The sequence below is a fragment of the Melopsittacus undulatus genome, chromosome 4, assembly GCF_012275295.1.
Source record: "Melopsittacus undulatus isolate bMelUnd1 chromosome 4, bMelUnd1.mat.Z, whole genome shotgun sequence".
Classification (NCBI taxonomy): Eukaryota; Metazoa; Chordata; class Aves; order Psittaciformes; family Psittaculidae; genus Melopsittacus; species Melopsittacus undulatus.
This window is the reverse complement of record NC_047530.1, coordinates 70,543,241-70,567,083: the sequence shown is the minus strand read 5'-3', so window position 1 is coordinate 70,567,083 and position 23,843 is coordinate 70,543,241. Positions and strand designations below refer to the sequence as shown.

Below are 23,843 nucleotides of genomic sequence, written 5' to 3'. Positions count from 1 at the left end.
TAGAGTTGGTGTAATGAACTTTCATTTTATACTTAGGCCCAGACATAATATAATTCCTTTTTAGTTGCTTCTGTTTGATCTTGTTACATTGTGAAGCCACGTGTTTCTAGTGAAAAAGAGTGTTCCCTAAGGAATAAACACAGGATGTTAAGATCATGAACAATCATATTTTTCTGCACTTAGTTGTCCAGTTTCATTTTGTTGTCATTTAATACATTCAGCTGAAGTTCTGTTGGTTTTTTAAAACAGAGAATTAAAGTTTCCCAGTATTCTAATTTCACTGCAGCATGACATATTGCTTAAGTTAATCAAAGCAAATTCTGCTTTACTTGTGCACACAAATTCAGTTCACCAGGCACTTTGTTCTTGTCCCCAGAGAAGAACCCCAGGGATTTGCTATCAAGCTCACTGAGTGGTCTTCAGACCTCCCTTTGCTTTTGTGGGTGGAGTTTGGGTGCAAAAACAGCCACCAAATTGTGCATCCAGAAGGTGTTTAAGAGTCCTGAAAAAGGTGGGGTGATTTCCCCAAAGGCACATGCCAGGACTTGCTCTCCAGAGTTCTGGACTGCAAAAAGTGGATGGGTTTGGTTTGGGTTTTTTAGCTCTCCAAAATATGGAGGATAACTTATGCAGTTATGTGATCCAAAGTAAAAAGTGACACCTTATGAGAAAGCAAAAACATGATTTATTTGGGGTTATATTTACCTCTCAGCAGGAGACTCCTCCCAACACCTCACTCCTTGCTTTGCACCTGATCATCAGTGTTCCTGAAATCAGAGCAATACACTGGGGATCTCAATTTAATATTAGGAGCATAGGACTGTGTTTGCACCATGTAATAGGGGGTGATAAAGCAACTCTTGAGTGAGCTGTTCTTGGAAATAGCCTTGGCAGAGCTGTATTAGCTCAGGCTAATATTTTATGTAGGTGCATTGCTAATTAGTCTACCAATGACAAGCATTTTTAATTAAAGCCAGGTATAGTGCTGCTTTTCTGCCTGTGGAGTGTATGTTATGTCTATGTGTTTCATTTAGTATCACTTGGGAATATTGATGAGAATTGACGTTTTGTGGAAAATAAAGAATGAGAAATGACGATATTGCAGAATCAGACTGGTTGGGGTTTGTAAGGACCTCTGGAGGTCATCTGCTCCGACCCCACTATTCAAGCTGGGCCATCAAGCAGTTGGTTACTCAGGACCATGTCCAGATGGCTTTTGAATATGTCCAAGGACAGAGACTCTACAATCTTGCTGTGCAGGCTGTAAGGTAATAGATATACAGCTTCAAGGTCAGGTAGTTGCAGGAGATTTGGAGACCCAACTTCGTATCCATCATCCTGAATAACCATCTCAGTCCTGGTGACCCAGGGGCTGATGGGCTCTTTATTGCTGCATCACCCACTCATCTTGACAGGCAGGTCCAGCCTGGGAGAACTTTGCCAAGAGAAATGCTACCTTACAAGTTGAAAAGTGCCTTTTTGGCAAAAGAAATGAAAGAAACTCGAATGTAAAACTCCTGGAGAAGTCTTCAGTAATTTTTACAGTGGTTCCATCTTGGGTTGGCCAGTGTCCATGCTGCCTCCCTGGACTTCGCAGCTGCAACTTCATGCTCTGTATTTTTATGTCAGTGTGTGTTTTCCGTCAGTCTTTTGTCTGTGGCTGGTTAGGGCTGATCTTTTCTGCCACCTGCAGCCATTCTTTGGTTTTTGTTTTTAATTTGTATCCGGTGGGATGGAAGCAAATCAGGAAAAAAATTGCACAGTCACACCTGTGACTGAGCAGGTTTGCAGCACAGATTAATTCCGGTAGATCCTTGTTTTATTCTTAGTTGACTACCAGCTTTATGAGTGGTTCTCCAGGTGTTTACTACAAGTGGTCCTCCATCAAAACAAAATATATCTTGGCTACTAGAAGATGGTAATATTTCTAGTATATATGCCATGTTTCTGGTGAACACCAATGAGGGAAAAATGTCTCTGGAAGACAGATAAGCTAGATGTAGCTAGATTTATGACACATATAGAGGGATCCATTAATCAAGGTTTCTCTTGTATTGCAGTGTTCCTACATTCCAGAGCCTTCCTGAGGAGATACTTAGTAAGCTTGCAGATGTCCTTGAAGAGGTAAGTGCTTTTAATTTTGAGAGCTAATGAGCGTCTGTGAGCCTTCTGGTGGCAATATCCAGGCTCTTTTTTCCAAATGGACAAATTTTCTCCCAGTTATGGTTGAATGTTTCAGCACATTGAGATGATGAGCTGTGGGAAAAATCAATCCAGTTTTGAACAGGGCTTATGTATTTTTAATTGGATTTCTGTCCAACTGGGGAATGAAACAGTATTTTCATGTGGTGTGCAGAAAGGAAACAACTTTCTCTAGGCCCTAGTTCAGTGGTGAAGAAGGAGGGATGTGAAAACGCTGCCTACTTTCAAGTTTGGTGGGGACACTCATGTTAGAGGGCAATATCATGCCTTAAAGGAAGTGTCATAGAAAAGCTGCTAAGAGTTACAGCAGAGAGGGGCAGTGTAGCATGTGTTGAGATATTTGATGGTCAGGACACAGCTGTGCTTTGCCTGCCTGGCTATAAGTAGAATTTCATTAGTGTCAGGCTTTTCATGGCTCTTAATTGAAAAAAAAGCAAACCACAAAGACAAAAAAAAACCAGACAACCACCAAACCAAAAACCCCAAACAAAAAATTCCAACCAAAATACACCCCCTAAACCCTGCATCCTACCCCCATCCCCCCAAAAAACACAGTCCCTCAGAACCAAAAAGCTTAACCTTGCTCTGAAAGTGAATGTGTAAAATTAACGTAAAATATTTGAGTTGCATTGCAGGCACTTTGTCCACATAGTTTATTCACATAGTGCTCTGTTTAGGGCCTGCAGAATTGCATGTGATTAAATATTGCAGAAACTGTTAATAAACCATTTCAAAATGTAACCCTGTATGATTTAACTTTAGGAAATCTCTATGTATGAAAGTATTGTATTTCATTCCCTTTTGTCTTTTCTTAGACATGCTTTGCCATCAAGAAAAATGTTTATGTGCACTACTCTGTCATTTATTTCAAGAAATTACACTGCTGCCATATAAGTTGATTTCCTTTTTCGAAGCATTGATAGGACATTGTTAGTTCTTTGCCTCTTTATGTAGTGTACAGATAAATTTTGTAACTTGAACAAATCAGCTGTTTGTCATACAGAATAATTGCATATTCATAGATAAGCTTTATTTCCTTTACTGCTGGAGAAGTACTTAGATTTAGAGAGAAAAGGCATATTAAACTGATGTGCTGTGAATTAAATTTGCCTATCTCAAAACCGCATGCCTAACCAGAAACAGTTTAATTTCTTTGGATCTCGTAACGAGCTTTAAGCTCCTTATCAAGAGTTAAAGAAAAGAATAAAGTCAATAAAACTTTTCCAGGGACACTTAAAGTTTCAGGGCAGGAGGGGAAAAGATAATAAACATTAATGAAGATGTGAGGCATCAAATCAGTGGGGATAACGTCTATGGAGATAACTCTGTACCTTAGGGTGGATGATATAGTAGGAGAGGCTGGTTGTCCCGGTCTGTACTGAGATACGGCTCCCAGTCTCTTACTTGGAATCACTCTTGTTATAACCTCTGGGATTGTCTCTGAATTAGCATGCCACGTTTTACATAAACTAAAAAATAATTCTGCTATGATATTACTAAGCATCTTGTGTTTAATAGTATCTAACCTATTGAAACAAAGCAGCAATAACTTTTATTCTCTCTGGTGGTGTAACAAGGACTGGATAAAAGTGACTGATTTGGCACAGTTTGAGGTGGTGAGGGGAAAATCTCCTTTTTAATGTCAAGATTTCATGCAGCTTTTCTTTTGATACAGTGCTGTGAATAATGCAACACTTCTGTCCTACATTCTTTAAATAATTTCCAAAAACTGTTAGCTAAAATCCAGAAGCAAGAAAAAAAGCTGGTTTATTTGCCTGTTACCCAAATCAACTTGGAAATGGCTTTATGAAAACAGTGGGGAGGAACAAAGATTAGTGTTTGAAAGATAATTAAATTTTTAGCATTGATGGAAATACTACAAGAAGTTCCTTCGATAAGAATTAAAAATACAAAACAAAACAGGGGAGTTTCATTTTCTCTTGCAGTAGCTTGTGCTATCCTGTCAATGAAATTGCTCATAATACATATACATGAGAAGAGAAACAATTCTGTTGGGTTCAGTTTTAGTGCATTCAATCCCAAGCTACCAATATGCTGGCTTTGCCAAGAAATCTCTAAGGTGTTAGCTTTCTAGGGCCATCATTTACCCCATTTCCAGGGCCTTGTTTTGGGGATGGAGGTTTCTCCATCTGTAGATCATTCCAGTTGGCACTAATCTCAAAGCAGCTTTAGGTTGCACCTATAGCTCCACTCCCAGGATTTGGAAGTCACTACTAGACCCCAGTACAGCTTTTCCCAATGCTAAAACCTGACCCGTTTCTTCCATTACATTTTTTTAATATAGTAATATTTCTCAACATTACTTATTAACAAGTATCGATATAATGTATAGATTACTTTATTAACATCTCTAAAACTTGTGTATGCTGCAGTGATTTTCACCACACTGGGAAGGTGAGCATCACTTCTAACAAAGAGATTGATTTAGTTTGGATGCTTTTCCAGGTATCTCTGCTGGAAAAACACTGCTCAGCCCCTGATTTTATTGTGTTGTTTATCCTTGTGCTTGCCAAGCACGTGTGAGTCAACAAGTTATACGTTTCTGCAGCTCAAGACTTAATTTTTGGTTTAATTGTGTTTTGGTAGCTCGGCATCTTAAGGAGTGAGGTTTATGTCTGTATGTAGGACAATCCTCTCAAATATTCGCAGTTGCTCACCATCCAGAGGCAACTTGGCAGCCTTCAGAGGTGGACCTGTGCAAACCTCATGAAGTTCAACAAGGCCAAGTGCAAGGTCCTGCACCCAGATTAGGGCTGTCCCTAGCACAACTAGGTTGGGTGGAGACTGGATTGAGGGCAGCCCTGAGGAGGACTTGGGTCTCAAAAGCTCAATATGAGCTGTCAGGGTGCACGTGCAGCCCAGAAAGTCAGCCGTATGCTGGGCTGCATCAAAGGAAACATGACCAGCAGGTGGAGGGGAGGGAATTCTCCAACTCTACAGGGCACTGCTGCCCTGACGGGAATTTGGACAGAAAGGGAGAATTTTACCAAACTTCAGGTCTCTGAGAGTTTTCACCTTTCTTGTGGGAATGTCAAAACCAGTATCTATAAGGACTTTCAGGTATTGTAAAAAGCCCTTTTGGATCATGGTACTGTTAATATTTCATGGACAGTGTGCATCTGGTGTCTCACCCAGTGATTATCTGGAAGGTACTAATATTGCCAGTATTTTTAGTCTTTATGGATTAACTCAGTTAAATGAAAGTACATTCCGAAGAGAGGAGGATGGCGAGTCTTACCCCCCAGGTGAGAGAATCAAAAAGGGAATTTATGGTCACAGAGGAGAAAAAACAAAAAACACAAATACCCAACCTGTGGTATAATTTCTTAAGATGTAACTCCTCATGGTAAAGGTATAGGTTCTTTGTCTCGCTATAGCATACCAAAGTGTGTATAGACCATGTGTTTGCCACTGTTAAGCACCTTCACTTTGTCTTGGCAATTAGGAGTTAAATTATTCATTGTAGCTGCTGGCCTACAGGTGATTTTTCTGTTTATCCTCCCCACCCCACTCCCCAAAGTAGAAGTACTAATTCTGTTTCAAAGAAGGAGTTTGCTTTATCTGTGTCAGGGGTGGACCTGGTTATTTGCCTTAATATTTGTTTCAGCTCTGTTGAATTATGCAGGGGTTTCAAGGAAGGGGAAAGGGGCAGAAATTTGGAGAGCCTGGGAGAGTTTTATAGTTATAAATACTCAAAGGGTTGTTGAATTAGGGTTACCTTTACGTTTTTGACTCTAGCATTTTCTAAATCCTGTGTTCCTGATGTTTCTTCACCATTTGGGATTTAGTGTACTAATGCATGTAAGATGTTATATGTATGAATCTGGCAGTTTGAGAGACAGAAAGCAACAGATGCGATTTTTATTTGGCAACCAAAATAATGGAGATTCTTTTTGTGTAGCTAATGTCAGAACTCAACTACATCAAATTGTTTATTGTATGTTTTGCATCCAGAGATCTAAATAGCTTTTTGCCATATCTATATTATTGCTATATGTATATAGTTTTTATGATACGTTGCAAATATGTAATATTACATATGCAATATAAAATAAATATTTAAATAGACTATAAATAAGACTAATTGCCCTGAGTCAAGTATGTCTTCATTGTTATATATATATATTATAATATATATTATAGATATAACTATATATATATATTATAAAACACTTCATTAACTAGTTCTCATTTTTTCTTGCTGAAACTGCAGAGTTTGGCTTGGGGCTGTGTTAGGCCCTGAGGCTGCCATTCCTCATGTCTCCCAGCATGCATTTTGGAAATTATTTTACTAGAAGCATTGATACTTTAAACATTTATTTTAATGCATTGTGGAAGTCCAAGCACCAATGGTGTGCTTCCTCCAAATGCAGACAGCTACGATTTGGCTGCCTCATTGATCCCAGTGCATATATGGTCATAGAGAAGCGGCACTGCCAAACTATTTGAGCAGTATGAGCAAAGAGAAATGTGTTCAATACCACAGGCAGATGATGCTAGGCCTAAAAACTGTATTCTTGCAGCTTGCTGTCGCTAGGCAGAGAGCTTCTTGGGAGTGTGAACTAGAAGTGATGAAAGCACAGATCACAGCGCCTGTCTGCAGCCATTTCATTAATGCCATTATAAATTTATGTAATGAAGGTTGCTTGCCACTCTTTTCTCCCCTCCCCCCCCCTTTTTTTTTTTACTTCTTTTTTCCCCAGTTAAAGAGTGAAGTTAGTAAAGTCCAAATGGTAAAAGAAAACCAGAATTCATTCTTGTTGCTAGTGGCACTCCTTCTGTCACAGGTCCTGATGATCATGAAGAAAGGTTCATTTAATAGATTAGCCTCATAAGCTGGCTTGGGCAGACCTGTTCTTTTTTCTGGCTTTCATACAAAGATGCCAACCATCCTTCTTGCTTCACGTTGTGAAATCGTATGGACCATACATTTTTAGGATGCCTCTGTTTAATTAAGAGTCTGAATACAATACTGCTTTTATGCAGAACTGCTTGGCAACTGTGAATAATTAATTAGCTTTAAATATATTTAATTGATTTGGATTTTTTCTGCCTAAATAAGACTAAGGACCACTCTTAGGTAAAGGAAATGAGGCCTGTGCAATTCTTTGCTGGTCCATCCTGCAAGTTACAGTGTGTTCTGTTTGGACTGTAGCTGATGGTAGCAGGTATTGATCTGGTTTAGAGGTACAAGCTGGATTTGAGAGGGAATTAGAAATAAACAGGAAAGAGTAAAACATTTTGGTTAGGAAAAAATATTTTTGTTATATCATTTATCTTTTTTGATTAAAGGTAGCACTCTGTTGAGGTATATTTACCAAACAAAAATAAAGCTATGGAAGTGCTGCATGTGGAGGACAACAAAACAAATTCAGTCACAGTTGATTCAATCGTGGACATATATGGACAAAATTTTAACTTGATTTGTACTTACGTTAATTTTTTGAATGAGATTCATGACAACATAGCTTTGTTTTTGCAAGTGAAAAAAGATTTCTGGTTCTGCCAGGGGAAAAAAAAAGAAGGATTAGGGAAAAAAAATGCAGTTGGAAATAATGATGTGCAAGAGTGCAATAAAGTACTCAGTTGCAATGGAGTAAAATAGGATCTTCCTCTTATGTCACTGACAAACTTTTTCTGGCGTTTAAACCTGTGGAATATGTGTGTAGTGCACATATGCTGTATTTTCCACCACAAATCACAGTTGTTAAAAGAATTAAAAACAGTTTCTTCCAGTGTGAGAAACAATGAGTTTTGATCTAACTGGAAAATATCTATGCCTCTTTCGGTTTTTATCAGAGTACAAAATGCAGATGAATTACCTAAATTTGATTTTAAAAAATATTAGGTTGAAAAAGAGAGAAGCATGATTATTTCTGTGTAGATGATGTGGCTGTACAGTGACACTTACTTTAGAAGCTGCTCTAGCACTTTCATTGGGATAAATGCTCTCATTTCGATATAAGTTTTTCTTTGATTTTCTTTACTGGGGGCACTGACCATTTAAAGGCAATTACAAGCAAACTCATTCTTAAGTTATCAAAAGAGGAAAGGAGTTAAATATTCCCTGCAGAAACTTGTCAGGAGCATTGTCATCCATGTGCATATTATAATGATCATCCTGATTGCTCTGTTCTGGAGTAATAGAAATGAAAGAGGTGTTTCTTTATGTAGCAGTTAATAGATCTGCAAATCTTATTGTTAGAGGGTGATGCAGATGGAAAGAAACTTTGTGGATTGAAGAAGACACTTGAAGTGTCCCTTGAGATTGAGACCATCAATGCACAAGCAGAGCTTATATGCTGAGAGCAAGACCAACAAGAATCTAGAAAGCTCTTCATACAAGTAACAAAGAAATTATTAAAAAATTATTGCCTGATGAAATAGCTTGCAAGCAAACTCAACATTTCATGTGGTGAATGGTTCAGTCTAACTAGAAAACAATTTTTTTAATGCAGATTTGAGGCTGTTGTTTAGTTTGAAGACAAGTTAAAGGGCAACAAGAGGAGTCATCTGTTAAAATCGAAATTTGCAGCAAAACTGAATAACCCATTTAACTCTCCCATCCTACTAAAAATTCATGTGATTATTTTGATGGTTTCCATGGCCACTCTGTCCTAGTGGAAATGAAACTCAGAAAAACTAAATGAGGCGACGCTCATACAGGGCACTATAGTGTGGGGCTTTATATCTACTTGCTCAGGACTCAAGGTGCATCCCACTGCACTTCTTTTGTTCGGTGTGAGCAGGGCTAAAAGTCACTTTTGGGCTGGGCAACGCTGGGCCTCTGCGAAGAAAAGTCAACCAAATAATGTCTTGTTTAAATAACGAATGGAGAAACAGAGAGGAGGGGAAGCAAAATGGAAACTTATGAATACCTAAGATAAATGTGGGTAAATACCTAGTTAGTGTTACCATGGTTGAGGAAAATAGAATGCCACTGGTGAAAATAAAGGTGCTGGAAAGTCCGCATGTAATCAAGTCCCTGACTGATTAGTTCCTTTTTCTCAATTTTAGTGTTTCCTTAGAAGAGTGTGTAGTGCAGGAAACACTCAGTTTGTCTGTATCAACAGAGCATCAAACGTCTTTAGAAAAACAGCATAGGAGGGTTTGTAAGTAGGAAAGGCTTTCTAAAAATATGGATATAGACTGTATAAGAAAGATGGGATTATTAAGAATGCATAAGGAGATGGCAGTGTCTCTGTCCCTTGCAAAATGTAGATATAATGAACATAGGAAAAAGGGTCAGCATCCGTACGACTGTGACTTTGAATGAGTTAAACATTATATGTCCTGGTGAAGGGGGGAAGAGGGGGTGTGAAAGGACATAGATGAACGAATGACATGACACACCAAAAAAATCCTCACCTGTGCAAAGGTTGCTGAGTTTGGGTCCCTGCAGACCTATGCTAAGACTTGGCTGCATTTAACCCGCACAAAAATAAGACTTTGATTAAAAATAGAAGAATTTGTGTTGAGAATCTCCTCTGAATGCCAATTTTCCTTTTCTAGTTTACTTGGGCTCCTTGCTGGTGGTAGGTAAACTGTGCTTTGAACCATTGACATTAGTGGGAAATAGAGATTGATTCATTCTTCAACAAACCCACTAGTCAAGCAAGGGAATCCTTCTCTGCCTCATGGCAGAGGCAGATGAGGGCTTAGACATGCTACTGGGCAGAAGTGGGGAGAAGCTGTGGGACAGCACCTCTGCCTTTGGCTCAGGCAGCTTGGCATGTATGAAAGCTCTGCTCTGTGTAAAGGGCAGAGACTATTTAATGGCAATGATGAAACAATGATTAAAACCATTGTAAACAAAGAAGTACCTTAAACCCTGGATGTGAGTATTTTTGTGTATAACTAGGGAGATCTTTCAGTGCTGGAAGTAACTCTCTTTTTGCTTCCTTTATGTGTATCTCTAAAATAAGTTATACTTGTGTTCTGCTTATGGTAAGAATATTTTCTTTAGGAATAGCTTAATATTTCTACCATGATAAGCCTTGGTAAAATGTGTTAAAGGTTAGTTTGGAAATTTTTTGACTTGTTCATAATTTTTGGGATCTCTTGCTGCTTCATACCTCATTCCTGAGCTGCAGAGGACCTACAAGGTCTTGTGGGCAACAAGCACTGTTAGGTTTGCTGTGCCTCCAGTTCAGCAAGAAATACTTGCTTGTTCCTGATGAACCCTGTCTTCTACCAAGGCCTTGTCTAAGTCCACTCTTGGCTTTTAAAACCTTAGCTTTTCTCCCAAAAAAACAGTGTAATGAGCCCTCGTGAAGCCATTTCCCTAAATTCCAACTGCTCAGCATGGCAAGAGCTTCCAGTCTTTTCACAGTGGGACCTGTTCTCTGTTTTCAGTGAGTACAGCCAATGACTTATGCTAACCTTCTGCTTGTAGAGGGCTTCTGTCAGATACAGTTTGTAATCATGGAATTGTGTTCTCTCTTTAGCTGACTTTAACAACATTTATTTTTAAATCTCTCTAAGAAGTAGCTTCCATTTCCACGGAAAATTCCAGTGGCTTCAAAAGGATCTTTTTCTGGAGGCTTTCCACAGGGAGCCAGATTTCTCTGGAGAGTGTAGGAGTTTATTATTATCTAATTTACTATCAGAAGTATGGCTGCCCTTTTCTCTGTGCTTATTTCCTAAACCACAAACACAGGATCTGGGTTGTTTGGTATTTTTCCGGTGCAGATTGTAAAATCCACGGAAGCTAGGTGAAAGCACCTAGCTGGAGAATTACATCTGTGGCCATCTGGTATGGAAGCATGTAGATATATATGTATTAATGTAAATCTCCACAAGAATCCCAAAGGATACTCAGAACAGTAGGAATTTGGGGTTGTAAAGAGAGATCTTCTCAGCTGCTAACACAGCAAAGTAGCTTTCCATGCTGTTGTGGAGCCACCTGGAGAAGCTGTGGACTGCTCATTAGCTATCCTGTCTGTTCAACAGCATCCCAGGAATGAAGATGCAAAAGCCATTGCTAGAGGCTGTATTTTCAAATGCAGTATGTCTATTGTGATTTTTTTTTAAGATATCCTCCATAAGAGTTTTATACTTGCCTGTTTTTTCATCTGACTCTCAGGTAGCATCATCTTTTCCAGCTTATTACATTGTCTCCCTGTTTTAGGCATTTATCATTAATAAATACCTCTCAGCCAGATCATTGTGTAGAGAAAGCCACTCCAGCAATGATGTGGTTGCCTTCAGGGCATATGGCAAAGGCAATGTCATGCAATGGTTTTCAGCAGAACAGAAAAAATTGCTGAAATGCTGCTTTGAGCTCCAGTATTCTGTTATTATTATTATTATTTTCAGTAAAAGTGAGTTGAGCAGATGTTAAAGCGTTCTGTGGTAAGTCACCAATTAGATGCTAGTTTATAACCCCTGCCTCCACCCCACTCCCAGAGGGATGGGGAGGAGAATCCAAAGAATGTAACTCCTACAGGTTGAGATAAGAACAGTCCAGTAACTAAGATATAACAGAAAACCACTACTGCTACCACCAATAATAATAATGGTAAGAGAAACAACAAGGGAAGAGAATACAACCACCTGCTGACCGATACCCAGCCTGACCCAAGCAATGACCTAGCCCTTCCAAGTAACTGCCCCCAGTTTATATAGTGGGCATGATGTGCTGTGGTATGGAATACGTTTTTGGCTGGTTTGGGTCAGGTGTTCTGTCTCTGCTTCCTCCTGGCTTCTTGTGCCCCTCCTCCTTGGCAGAGCATGAGACTCAGAAAGTCCTTGGTCAGAGTAAACGTTACTGAGCAACAACTAAAACCATCAGTGTTATCAGTGTTGTTCCCAAGCTGAAAGTCAAAAACACAGCACTGCACCAGCTACTAGGAAAGAGAAAAATGACTGCTACAGCTGAACCCAGGGCAATGTTTATACTCTCTGTATGTGGATTCTTCGGACAGTCTGTCACAGCTATAAAAGAAAGAAAAAAGAAAAACCAAAACAAAAAATTCAACATGAAATTGTTTTCTGTTTGATAATCCTAGATGTTTTCTAAGTTTTCATAGATGTGAAAACAAGCTCTAAGTAAATGCACAATTTATCATTTTCAGTGGCAGGTTTGTATATTCTTCTTTTAGAAATGTGCAAGATGGATGTGAATTTTTTACAGCACATGGAGCAACAGGGAGGTCACAGCATACAACTTGGGAGATCCAAGTAAATGTCTCCTCTGTGATCCAGCCATGTGCTTGATTTTCCCACTTCCATTACTTTACTGTTTCTAATTTTAAAAGGCTTTGCAGCATATATTCAGGCAATGCACACATGGATTCTTTTTTTCTATGGATTTTATATGCTGCTTTTGCCTTCAGCCAGGTTAGGACCAATGGGTTGGTGGCTGCCCTTCACTTCTTGTGTTAAGCAAATACAGTATATTAATTTCAAATTAAAATATATTTCAGATTTGTTTTCCTCTGCAGCCAGTGTGGCTCAACTCCAGCCCCTCTCCCCAGCAGTGCCCTGAGCCAAGGCTTCTGCTGTTCTTGGGACACTGGCAATTCTTCTGGGCCAAAACCACTTAAGAGATATTTCCTGTTCAATCTGAGTAAGTTTAAAATTGAACTAGAAAATCTCAGTCAGACATTAGATAGAAATACTCTTTCTAAAACTCCATTTGTTTCTAGTGATGTGAGCATCAGCAGCAAGGTATGGCACCGTCTTGCTCCAATGTTATGGGCAGGGTACAGATTTGTTTAGCAAATTATGCTTTTTAAATAATATTAATAATGCTTTGATTACTAATTTTTAGAGAAAACAAATCTGTATGAAGAAGGATATCTATGAAAAAACTCCACATGAACATCTGCAACAGTCTCAGTTCCTCCTGCGTCAGTCACCTGAGCTCAGGCCTAGCTGCCTAGTTTGAATGGAGCATCTCTGGGGCCTGATATTAGAATTAAAAAGCATTTCTGACAGCCTGAGCTCTTTCAGCCACCTAGTGATTTATGGGATAGATCTCCCTGTTGATGAGGCACTTGCTCAGTGCCGTGGTGTTGTGCAGGCATGGGGGAGAAGGAGGCTGGGGACTTTGCTGTGCTGTCTTTGTGGGAAGCTCCGGAGGGAGAGCTTGCCTGTCTGTGGTCTGCTAAGTATCTCCTTTTGTGAGTTTATTTTAATAGCAGTTTCCAAAAATATCTAATTTTAACCCACATATCGCTAGTTAAATACATACATATATACATACATATATCAGCTAATTTTGATGGCAATGAACCAAAGAAACAAAATCCAACCTTGTGCTTGCTTGGTAATATTCCATAAATGGTCTGGGACAGAAAAAGTGAATTGTTTCTGAAAAGTCTCCTTTTATCTGTGAGGCACAGACAGTGCACTTTTATCTTTAAGAGCAGACAAATATAATTACCAATTATTTTTTTTTTAAATTAATTAACTTGATGGGTGTTTGCCCTTTGGTTCAAACTTTATTCCTCTGGCTTCTCGTATACCATTGCTCACAGTGACACCTACTGGCATTTTAAACAAGGCTGACTTGCAGGCTGTAGCCTCATAAACAAGTCATGCCAGGGATCCGTTAGGAAAAGTTAAAAGAACATCAAATGTCGTGGAGACGCCTGTGGTCACCCAAGGAATGGCCACCAAGCTCTGCATGCTGGCTCTCTGCTCTGCACTTTGAGCCTTCCTGCACCAGCTGAAGACCCTCTAACAATGGAGCTGGTCATTAAATGCCAGCTTTATGCTAAGCAAAAGATCAGGCATTAAAATGGGAACATCCTCTTCCCTTTCCCAACCTTGGTGGCTTCTCAAAATACACCCCAGCTGAGAGGTGGGTTTTTTTTTTCAGGGAGTTTATTTTCCTTGGGAAATGGACTTGCTCATACTCAGCTGAATAAGTTTAATTTTTGTGCCTGTATATTGTTAAACATTCAATTAAAGTCTTGAATATATTTAAACTAACTTCTTATTTCCCACTGTTGGTGCAGTATTTGTAATATCTCTGAGTTGTAATAATAGTAATTGAAAAATGTCTTTATAATAGCAGAAAGCCATTTCATCCTTAATCCATGAATTATTAGGCATAGGATATTTTAATAGATAACCATAAGACCAAGCCACTGGAGGAAGGGAGAATGACATTAGAAATGGAGTTACTGATGTGGTAAAATTGAAATGGCCTTATTTCCATACTGCACAGAATGCAGAAAACACCATTTGAGATAAGCTTTCCTATTTACATTTTTAATATCTTGTGGCTTTCTGTCCATGTTAATAGGAATTTACCATGAAGCTTCTCAAAATAGAATTTCTTACCACCATAGCACTGGGATCAGATTCTGTCTGCTAGATTGGACTCATGAGAGGACATAAGGCTATAATACACAATTGAGGGGCTACAGTAAGTTTATCATCCACTAGAACACACTGCTTGGTAATGGCTAAATCCTTCTTTCATGCTGGTTTTTGGTGGAAAGTGGATCTCTTTCTAGAGGAGAAGGTTTTTGATCTGGCTTTGTAGGAGCTGACAGTTTAGATGAAGGTGGTTTTGGTTTGGGCTTTTTGTGTTTCTGAGAATTATCTGCTTCATCTAATGACCCTAAATGAATTTTCAGAGCTTCCAGGGAGTTGAGCACAGCTTGGAACTTCTGCCTCTCATCTGAAGCCTTCAGGGAGTACAGAAATAACAGTGTGTGACTATACTTGGGGGACATACACAAGTTTTGGGGTATATGGCGTTAGACCCTGTAGTAGTAGAACAGGGATGATACTCATCACCTCAAAACATTGTCACAAGAGGTCACTGAAAGTTGTGTACTTTGATAGAGCATTCCCAAAACAGATGTGTCTTTGGTACTCTTTTTGAAGCATCCCTAATAGATCCATCTTCATCTTGAAGGAAGGGTTGGACTGGGATGTGCTCTGGAACATGCGGGTTCCTGGCAGATACTTGCCTGGATTGTGGAGTGTAGGCAGCACCAGTGCCATGCCAGTTGATAATGGGCATTTGTAATGAAATCAAGATGTGGGCTTCTATCAAAAAAGTCTCGTGATCAAAATGTATAGAAATATTAAGTATGCTAGGCAAAATGGCCTCTAAAATGTGTACTTGGATAAGAAAATCTATATTTCTCCAAGATTTCAAAACGAAAATATAAAAAAAAATGATTTTATGTAATTTTGGACTGTTCATAACACTATTTCTGTAGTGTATGGCAATGTGTATTTAACCTGACCTTTCTGACCCTGGAGGTAGATTCTGGTACAAGTTTAAGCAGCTTAATAAGCTATTTAGGCAACCTAAATTGCTGGTGTAGCCTATAGCCTAAGCATGATACAGCGCGAGGAATTGGGACTGACATAATTTAATTCTGTGATGCCCTCTCTTTGGTTGTTTTGCTCCCCTTGCTGGTGAGGGTTTTGGAAAGGTGAAGGCAAATGATTGATCCTGTAAAACATGCCCACCAAGGACTTCAGATGGGATTTACAGGTTTTCTTCACACCACCAAAAGTCAGCTCAGGTCACTCATTTGCTGCTTTCTGTCAAGTGGAAATAATAAAGATATTCAGACCTAACTTGCCAGCATGGCAGAAAAACTAATTCTATTCTGAGGGATGGTGAAAAAGTCAGCTATTTTTGTCTGAAAAAAAAGGTTTTTTGCATAAAATTACTTGTAGTCAGATCTCAGAGATTCACTGTGGACAAGAAAAATACTCAGTTTTGCAATGGGTGAGTGCTTATTGTCTCTGGTATTACACACCAGATGGGAGGTGAAGGGTCAGAGCACACTGGGTTGGGTTAGCACCTCCCCAAAGCCTCCTGCTAGATGCACTAAAGAGCACTTCGATCTCCTCGAGTCATTCGATTCTCCATCAGCAGTGGGCAGCTTTGGTAACAGATGCTTAGCATCATAAATGAAACATTAGCTGCTATCATGCTGCCGTATGCTCAGGGGTCATAGCACAGAGAGGCTGCTTCAGTGTTCATCATTGAATTTTGCCCAGTTGGGTCCCAGTGCACAGCTGGGATGTCAGGAAGTCACCTGACCTCAGGACAGCTCACTGCATGTTTGCATATCCCCAGAAGGAAGGTAACACACCCCCACCTGCCCCAAAACCCATATCTATGTTAGGAAGGGCTGAAACTCAGCTTCCTGCCCAGCCGCAGGCTTCTTGGGATCAACCAAGTCTGTCTTGGATTCTGAAAGTCATGGAAAACAGGCAAGAAGGGATCTCTTGCTCAAGATCTGTCCCCTTCAGATGCCTTTTGTCCATTCAGTATTATACTTGTGCTGAAAAAATGAGACTCTATCTCAGAATTAACATAAAATGAAAAAAACTGACTATCAGTAATTCAGAGAGAAGACGAGTACAAAAAATAGCTTATTGCTGGGAATGCTTATGATACTGCTGCAGTGGAAACTGCTGATGTCCTAAATTGGCATCAGTGGAACAGATGTGCTGTCCTCCTCCTGTCCCTTTTGATTTCTGTCCACCATAAGAGACTGTGAAATGAAAAGAATAGTTTTATGTTCTTCTTTTACCAGGGTGAAGGTTTTCCTTGGCTGTGTAGGAGTGGGTTTTATTAACTGCAGTGACAGGTGAGCCCATCTCTGTTAAAGACTCAATCCTGTGCTTGTCCACTTGTAAATGCAAATTGTCATTTTCCAAATTCATCACAGAGAAAGCCACAAAATATATAATTCTCTGTGTCTGGAGTTCAAAAAACCCCTAATGAAGTAATCTCTGGATTGATGTGCTGTCCTTGGCTGGTCAGGACAGAGTCAGCTGTGTCACTACTGCATCTTGTGCCAAAACTCTGACTTAGGTCACATTTCCCAGTGTCGATCTGGTTTTCTTTTCATGACTGATAGTAACATATACTCATAAAAAGCTGCTTTAAAGCACAAAATAAATGTGGTCATTTAAATATTTATATGCCTGGTCACTGCACGAGAGATTGATGAAGGTGTTACTGTTGGAGGACTAATTCTTGTCATGCTACATCTTTTAGTAATGTAAATGTTCACCATATTCTGAATTTATAATGTGTTTGGGTTTTTTTATTTCTTACAGCTTCATGTTTTGTTACTAGTTGTGCAAAAGCCCCAAATAAGTTGTAGGCAGCAGAAAGATCTAATAAAATTTTAACAATTTCATAGCAAAGTTTAAATTTACATGGCTGGAGTTGTATGAGCATATTTTAACAGTAATAAGTCTACATTAACAGTAATAAATACTGAATTCTGTACTTAGGGGAGGATATTTTGCATTTCTGCATTAAATCTGGAATTGGCAAGTTCTGTTATTGACAGTTGCAACCCAGGTTAGGGTGTGCGGCTCAAGGCAGCTTCCATTTCCACTGAGAAAAGTTGTTGTTATTTAAAATAATAGAGCTTTGGGGTTTTCCCATTTCATTGCACGCTCAGAGGGAAAATTCACTCGTTGCTTTAATAATTATATTTCAAACAAACATTTCATCTTGGTTACTTCCATGTGATTCACTTCCAAAATCACTTGTAATCCAGAATGCTTGTTGGCAGGCTGGGAGCTGAGTCAGTTTGTATGCATATAGGCTGATAAAGCTCTGTGATTGGTTTGGTTTTTTTCCTCTGTGCAGTTAATGAGAGAAATCGAGGGAAAAGGAGAGTATCCTCTAGTAACAGCCAAAATCCATGAAGGTATGAAAGAGAGTATAAGCTGTGATAGTGTGTAATTCATCTGGTGCTGTAAGGTTCACGTGTTAAGGCAGAACTGGTCGTCACCTACACAAACCCCCAAAGAAGTTGTCAAACTGGAAGCAGCTGGTGAATTCAGAAGTTTGAATTGGGCAAAGTATCTGTTTCAGTAAAACTGTCGAGACTGGCTAAACCAAATGGTTTTCATGATTTTGCTTCCAGTAAATTCAGTTTCTAATGACAATTTAAAGAAGTGTATTTGTATATGGAAAGGTAGAGTCTTGTCTTTGATTCAGAACACAATAAGAAAATACATTTCATCACAGGTTACTTGAAGACTGGGTGAATATATTTAATTAATATGCTTTTTTAATCCTCATGATAGGTTAGAAAATTAGTTTGGACCCTCATGGCAATTCAAATAATTTGTCTGAATAAGCATACAAAATTTGGAGCAAATTAAGAAACATAAATTAAACAAATATGTTGATTTACATTGTTTGCTTCCAGTTTCATTTTTTGCAAGGAATTGCCATTTTAATAGTTGTGAAACCAGTCTTTGGATTTACAGGGTGAAATTAGTGTTACACACACACACACTCTTCCTTTATAAAGAGAAAAATAAGTCAGAGCTATTCAGGAAAGAAGGAGAGAAGTGCAGCTACTTTTCTTGAATTTCAATGAAATCCAATTAAAACCCTTATACTTAAGTTGTTTGTGACTGGAGAAATGTTTTATGGTGCAGTGATGTAGTGTGATTTTCTGATGTATTTTCTCAAAACAAAGGTGACAAAGTCAATATGCTGTCCTGTTGATGAGGGAGACCTTTTAATCTCTGTATTTAAAAAACAAAGCCCTTTTCCAGTCCAGAACACTCTATTTTAATGAAGCAATCTGAGTCACAGCAATGTGTTAATGTTCAAAGTAGGCTGGAAATGTTGTGGGGCAGGGGTTGCTCGGATAGAGATTTTGATCCTACAAAATTTTATACTCAAAATTAAATGTGACTGGTCATGGGCATGCAAACTTTTTTCTCATGCTAATACTTCCAGTTGGCAGCTTGTTTCCTCCCCCCCCAGAGCCAGCACTAACCCCATGCAACTTGCTATGAGTATGTAGATGCATTTTTTTATTATTATTTTATTTTTTACTTAATTTTGCTTGATTTTACTGCTTGCTAATTTTTAGTCAGGGTAATGGATTAATTAATTCCACTCTGTTGCCTAAGTATCCTGTTTCTAATTACCTGTCACTGAGTTAATTCTCCACATTTCATGTTTATGAGTATCTATGAATCAATTGTTATTTAGCTAGCAAGAAAAGTGTTGGTTTTTCTACTGCAGTTCATTGACAGCTTGATCTCTGGCCTAATACCACTATCAACTTTCACTGGACTAATTTACTGTCTCTCATATTCACAATCATCTCTTATGAGAGAAATCCTATTTTTTTTCCGCATTGGTTCCTCTCTTGTCTTCCTGAGCAACCCTTTTTGAGAAAGCTCCTTAGCCTGTCCCAGTTTGCTGCTCTCATCCCCCTGTATCATCTCCATGCTCTCTTAATCCCTGAAGTACCACTTCTTGAGTTCTCCCTCCTTGCCTTTGAGGTTTGTCTTGACTTTTTACCCTTTTCATCTCCATCTGGTATCTCTTTAAACTTTCTAGCTTTTTCAGCATCCTCTCCTTCCTCCATTTCTCATCCTTCCAAAATTCCTGTGTCAGAAGATTGTCCTGTCCATTAATCTACTTTTATTTCTCTTTTCCTGTTTCTTTGCACTTAAGGAAATGAAGCTCTCCACCCCTGACAGCACTTCTGCAGCTGATCTCTTCTTGTGGCCTCTTGTGATACCAAATGAATGTGTGATAGAAGGGCTGAGTTTCCTTCTCTGATCCCTTCATCCTTCCTTTTGCCCTTTCATATCTGTTGAGCATCTTTACATGTGGTCTTTCTTCAAGAGCATCAGGTTTTCCATTAATTCTTTTCACCAGCTACTTTGTCTTTCTCCTCTTGGTTTTCACATCAACGTTTGCTATGTATGTATGTGGATAGACAACCTGTTTTCGGTGGCTGAGTATGCAAAAACTAGTGCTTCTGAGATTCCTATATTTTCCTGCAAGTTTCCCTTATAAAAAGATGTTGGGCTGCAGGCAACATCTTGAGCATCTCTTGTACCTCTGTTCTAAGTGCTCACACTCAAGGACGTTGTCGTTGACCTGGGGATGAGGGGCAGCAGGGACAGAGTCAGGCTTGGGGGTCAGAAAGGCTGTGGCCCCTGCACCAGTTGGTCCCAGCATTTTACGACCTATTTTCCAGACAGAAACAGAGAAACACGTTTGCCTCAGCATTGGAGAAAAAGTAACTGAGAGTGGTCACCTCCTGGGCCGCTTGCAGCTTAGGAAGCCTGACTGCTCTCTGAAAACGGTTGTCAGGCTGCATTGCAGTAATGATGGAACAAGAGTTCAAATGTGGTTTATAATGTCTTGTGTCTATTTTTAGACCAAATTAAGGTAGGAAATTTCTTTCACAATAATGCATTTAAGTAAATAATGGGGTTTTTTAGATTCACTTTCGTCCTCTTTCTCCCTTAAAAGTTCAGGATGCATTTAGGAATCAAAACTGTATATCAGATCTTCATTACAAACCTTAATGGATTTATCTAGTCCAAATCATCCTGGCTTGCAGTCTGTCAATATCTCATCATCTACTTGATATTCTGCAACATCCTGTAGTCTTAGAGTTGGCTGTATAAAAATCTTTGAAGTTCAAGAAATCTTCATCTACACAAAACAGTTTCTGCCATTCAGTCCTATGGGCATTCAAGAGTCCCTGAATATGCTCATATTTGCCTAAAACTGTTTGTTTTGAGAGTGGGCTGGGAATGAAACTTGGAGGTGGCAGCAAGACTTGGCTCCTGCCTGAGAATTTTTTAGTCATGCCAGATGAGAAGGTTCCAGTAAAGGAAGAGTTGAGCAAATGCTATGATTATGTAGGAGAGAACAGAGGTGACTCCTTTCACCACGGGACTCCTTGCTGACTTTTGAGGAGCATGAAAAAGAGAAGAAGCTTCAGTAGAAAACTGCTGTTTGAAAAAGGCATAGAGGATGCAGAAAAGGCATTTGCTCCTGTAACAGTGCTGCCACCACCTTGGGGTGTGAGAAAGGCACTCAGGAGTGGGGAAGGACAAGGGACAAAAGCTCCTTCTGTCTGATGCATGTCTTCCCTTTTGAACACAGGAACCTGAGCCACAATTTGCCAATAAGGTCCCTTATACATTTTGCTACCTTTTATATATCCATGAAAACTGCACTTGCTGAGCATTGGATTGATGTCTACTGGAATCTAAAGGAAAGATGATAAAATCAGAGCAAAAAGACAGTGTTGTGTTTTTTATTGCTAGAAGATGTTACTATACTGAAGTTTATCCTTGCTTCATGCCCTTTTCTTAGTATTGCCTGGTTTAGGGGGCTTCTTTGATGAGGCATATTTGTTTAGTGTCAAACCTAAGAAATCTTGTTTATGTATCTCACAAAATTTACAAATTACAAGTGGTCCTATTTATCCGCTATTTGTTACCATGCGGAGAGCTGTTTTAAGGTTTGATGTTCTGGTGTTAAGGCTGTACACCTTTCATGGTGTAAAAGGAAACTCAACTGTGTGCTCTTGGTCATCAAAATGTCAAAGGTGTGGCACTGCTGCTTCTTTCCGTGACAGAAGTTAACCTTCAGGAAGCTCCTGAATGATCACATCTGTCATATTTATAGGTTAATGCAAAAGTCTTGAATTCATGGTGAAAATTCAACCTGTGTTTCAGGACCAGAAGTTTCACCTAAAGGAGCCATCAGATCTCAGGTCAGAGTTGGAAAAATTGCAGTTTGGAGATTGTCTTTTGCTCTGAACTGAGCAGGTTGAGTGTTTCTTTTCCACAATTTCCATTTTTATATTTCCATTGCATGTCTTACCCTGTCCCCGCAGTGTAGGTGTGTACCACCCAGCAGCAAACGTGGGAGAGGATCAGTTCCAGTTCAGTTCATGGATGCTTTGTGTATCTGTAGGACACTGAAACTGGGGGAGGTTTTGAGAAAAAGAGAAGAATGGTACCAGTCTCAGCTCCATCCCTACTCTTGTTGCATGTTCCTTTCCCACTGGTTCTCTGCACAGTGAAATTCAGATCCATGAAACATTAGTGCCAAACTGCAAGAGAAATAATCAGGAAATTAAAGCAATCATTTAACAGAAGATCTTCAAATTGGGAACATTTATTGCATCTTTCAATTTCAGAAACAGCAGGAGACTGTTATAGGACTGTTGTTTTATTTGTTTCTTTTTGTACCCAGTAGAGTAGGTGTAGGTTGTACTTGCTTTTGCTTCAACGAAATAATTGAGTGTACCTCTTTGACTGCTCCCTCACATCCTGTTATATTCCTTTCACTTAGAGAAATCAAGGTGAACAAGTTTTCAGAAACACATAGTATATCTTGATATTAGGAGGTACGCCACCAACTCTTTTCAGTCTAAGGAAAATGCATTTCTTAGCAGACCTCCTTCTTGTTTGCTTTGTAGCTTGGTTTTTTACCAGCTCCTCACCTCCTGTCTCATGAGGATGTAAAGACAAACTTCAGTCAAGGACAAATAAACCCAGCATTTGGAGTGATTTGTATTATTCTGTAGACTAGACCTGAGTGTCCACACAGGAACAGCCTTTTTAGGTGCATTAAGACTATTGCTGTCCAGGGGATGCTTTTGTGGGGATCAGAAGCAACCTGTAAACTGCGGAAGACAGCACAGTTGAGTGCCCAGAGCATCCAAAACCTGCCTAGGGACACTTTTTCTTCTCATTGCTGTCACAGTGCACTAAGAAGCCACACTGAATCAGTGCAGTACAAATAAAATGTTTACCACAAGGCTTTACTAAGGCAATGCTCTCCTATAACTATTGCAAAACAACCTTGGCTTTAAAATATGTATTCAAATATGCAATTTGAATTCAAATAGCTTAATTTTTAAGAAGGAAGAGTAAGTTTGTAATCCATTAGTGAGAAAAAAAAAACTTTGCTGAAGATGATTACAGCTCAGTTTCAGATACAGCCAGCTGTATCTGAAATATAGGTTTGCAATCCCTGGTTGCAATAAGGTCATCCACAGGTTTCCAGCTCAAGTTCAGAACTGTTTGGGATGGTGAACATGTGCTAGTAGTGTATTAATTCCTGTAATAATGTATTAATTCCTGCTGTGTTACCCCACTATCAGCCAGTCTGTGCTGCATCACCCCCAGTGTATGGTGGAAGGTGTACATTGGATGAGCTGTTTAGCAACATCCTCCATCTGTTTGGTTTACCCTTCCTCATTTGCTTTCTCAACACTGTGTTCCATAATGATCTTGAATTAAAAGGCATGAGTTAATCCTCAATTCCCATCAATCATCCACCTTTCTCATGTTTTAATTTCCCAGTTGTTTAACTAAGCTGCTGTTTAGAGGGCTATTGAGACATCTTGAGTGTCAAAAACTCAAGACCCACCTGCCGTGCTTTGATTCATGGGATAAATAAGGAGAGGACCACAGTATAATAATTTTACCCTTGGCTATTTCAAGGAGCAGCATTTTGAGAGAATTCATGGGAGTGAGACACAGTAAAACCAGGGAAATGAAGTTTCATGATTCCTAAGGAATTCAGTGCAGAAGACCAATAGCAACCTGCTTAGTTTGAAGCGTTTTTCAGCAAATAAACATTTTATCAAATTCTGTTTTTTTAGCATTACTGTTGTCATTTCAGACTTGAAAAAATGCTTAACAGAAAGTCCAGAACAGAAACAAAAGTATTTTGAAAGCTGCTTATGTTTGGAGTTTTGCTGGTGGTTCTGTGAATATTTTTTTAAACTGCCAACAAAATAACATCCCATTATAGGGGATTGAGCACTGTCATCAGACCCAGGTTACCCTCACTGGTTTATGTGGTATAAACTGGC

At 39.2% G+C, this 23,843-nt stretch overlaps 1 protein-coding gene across 2 annotated transcripts in view; it reads left to right on the top strand.

The window, feature by feature from the left end:
• Nucleotides 1-23,843, top strand: part of PRKG1 (protein kinase cGMP-dependent 1) — a 479,219-nt gene that overhangs the window by 335,068 nt on the left and 120,308 nt on the right. For both annotated transcript variants that reach the window (XM_013130233.3, XM_005153712.4), the window contains exon 5: nt 2,061-2,124. In XM_013130233.3, coding sequence (XP_012985687.1) covers nt 2,061-2,124 — 64 coding nt within the window. The remainder of the gene's footprint in view (nt 1-2,060; nt 2,125-23,843) is intronic.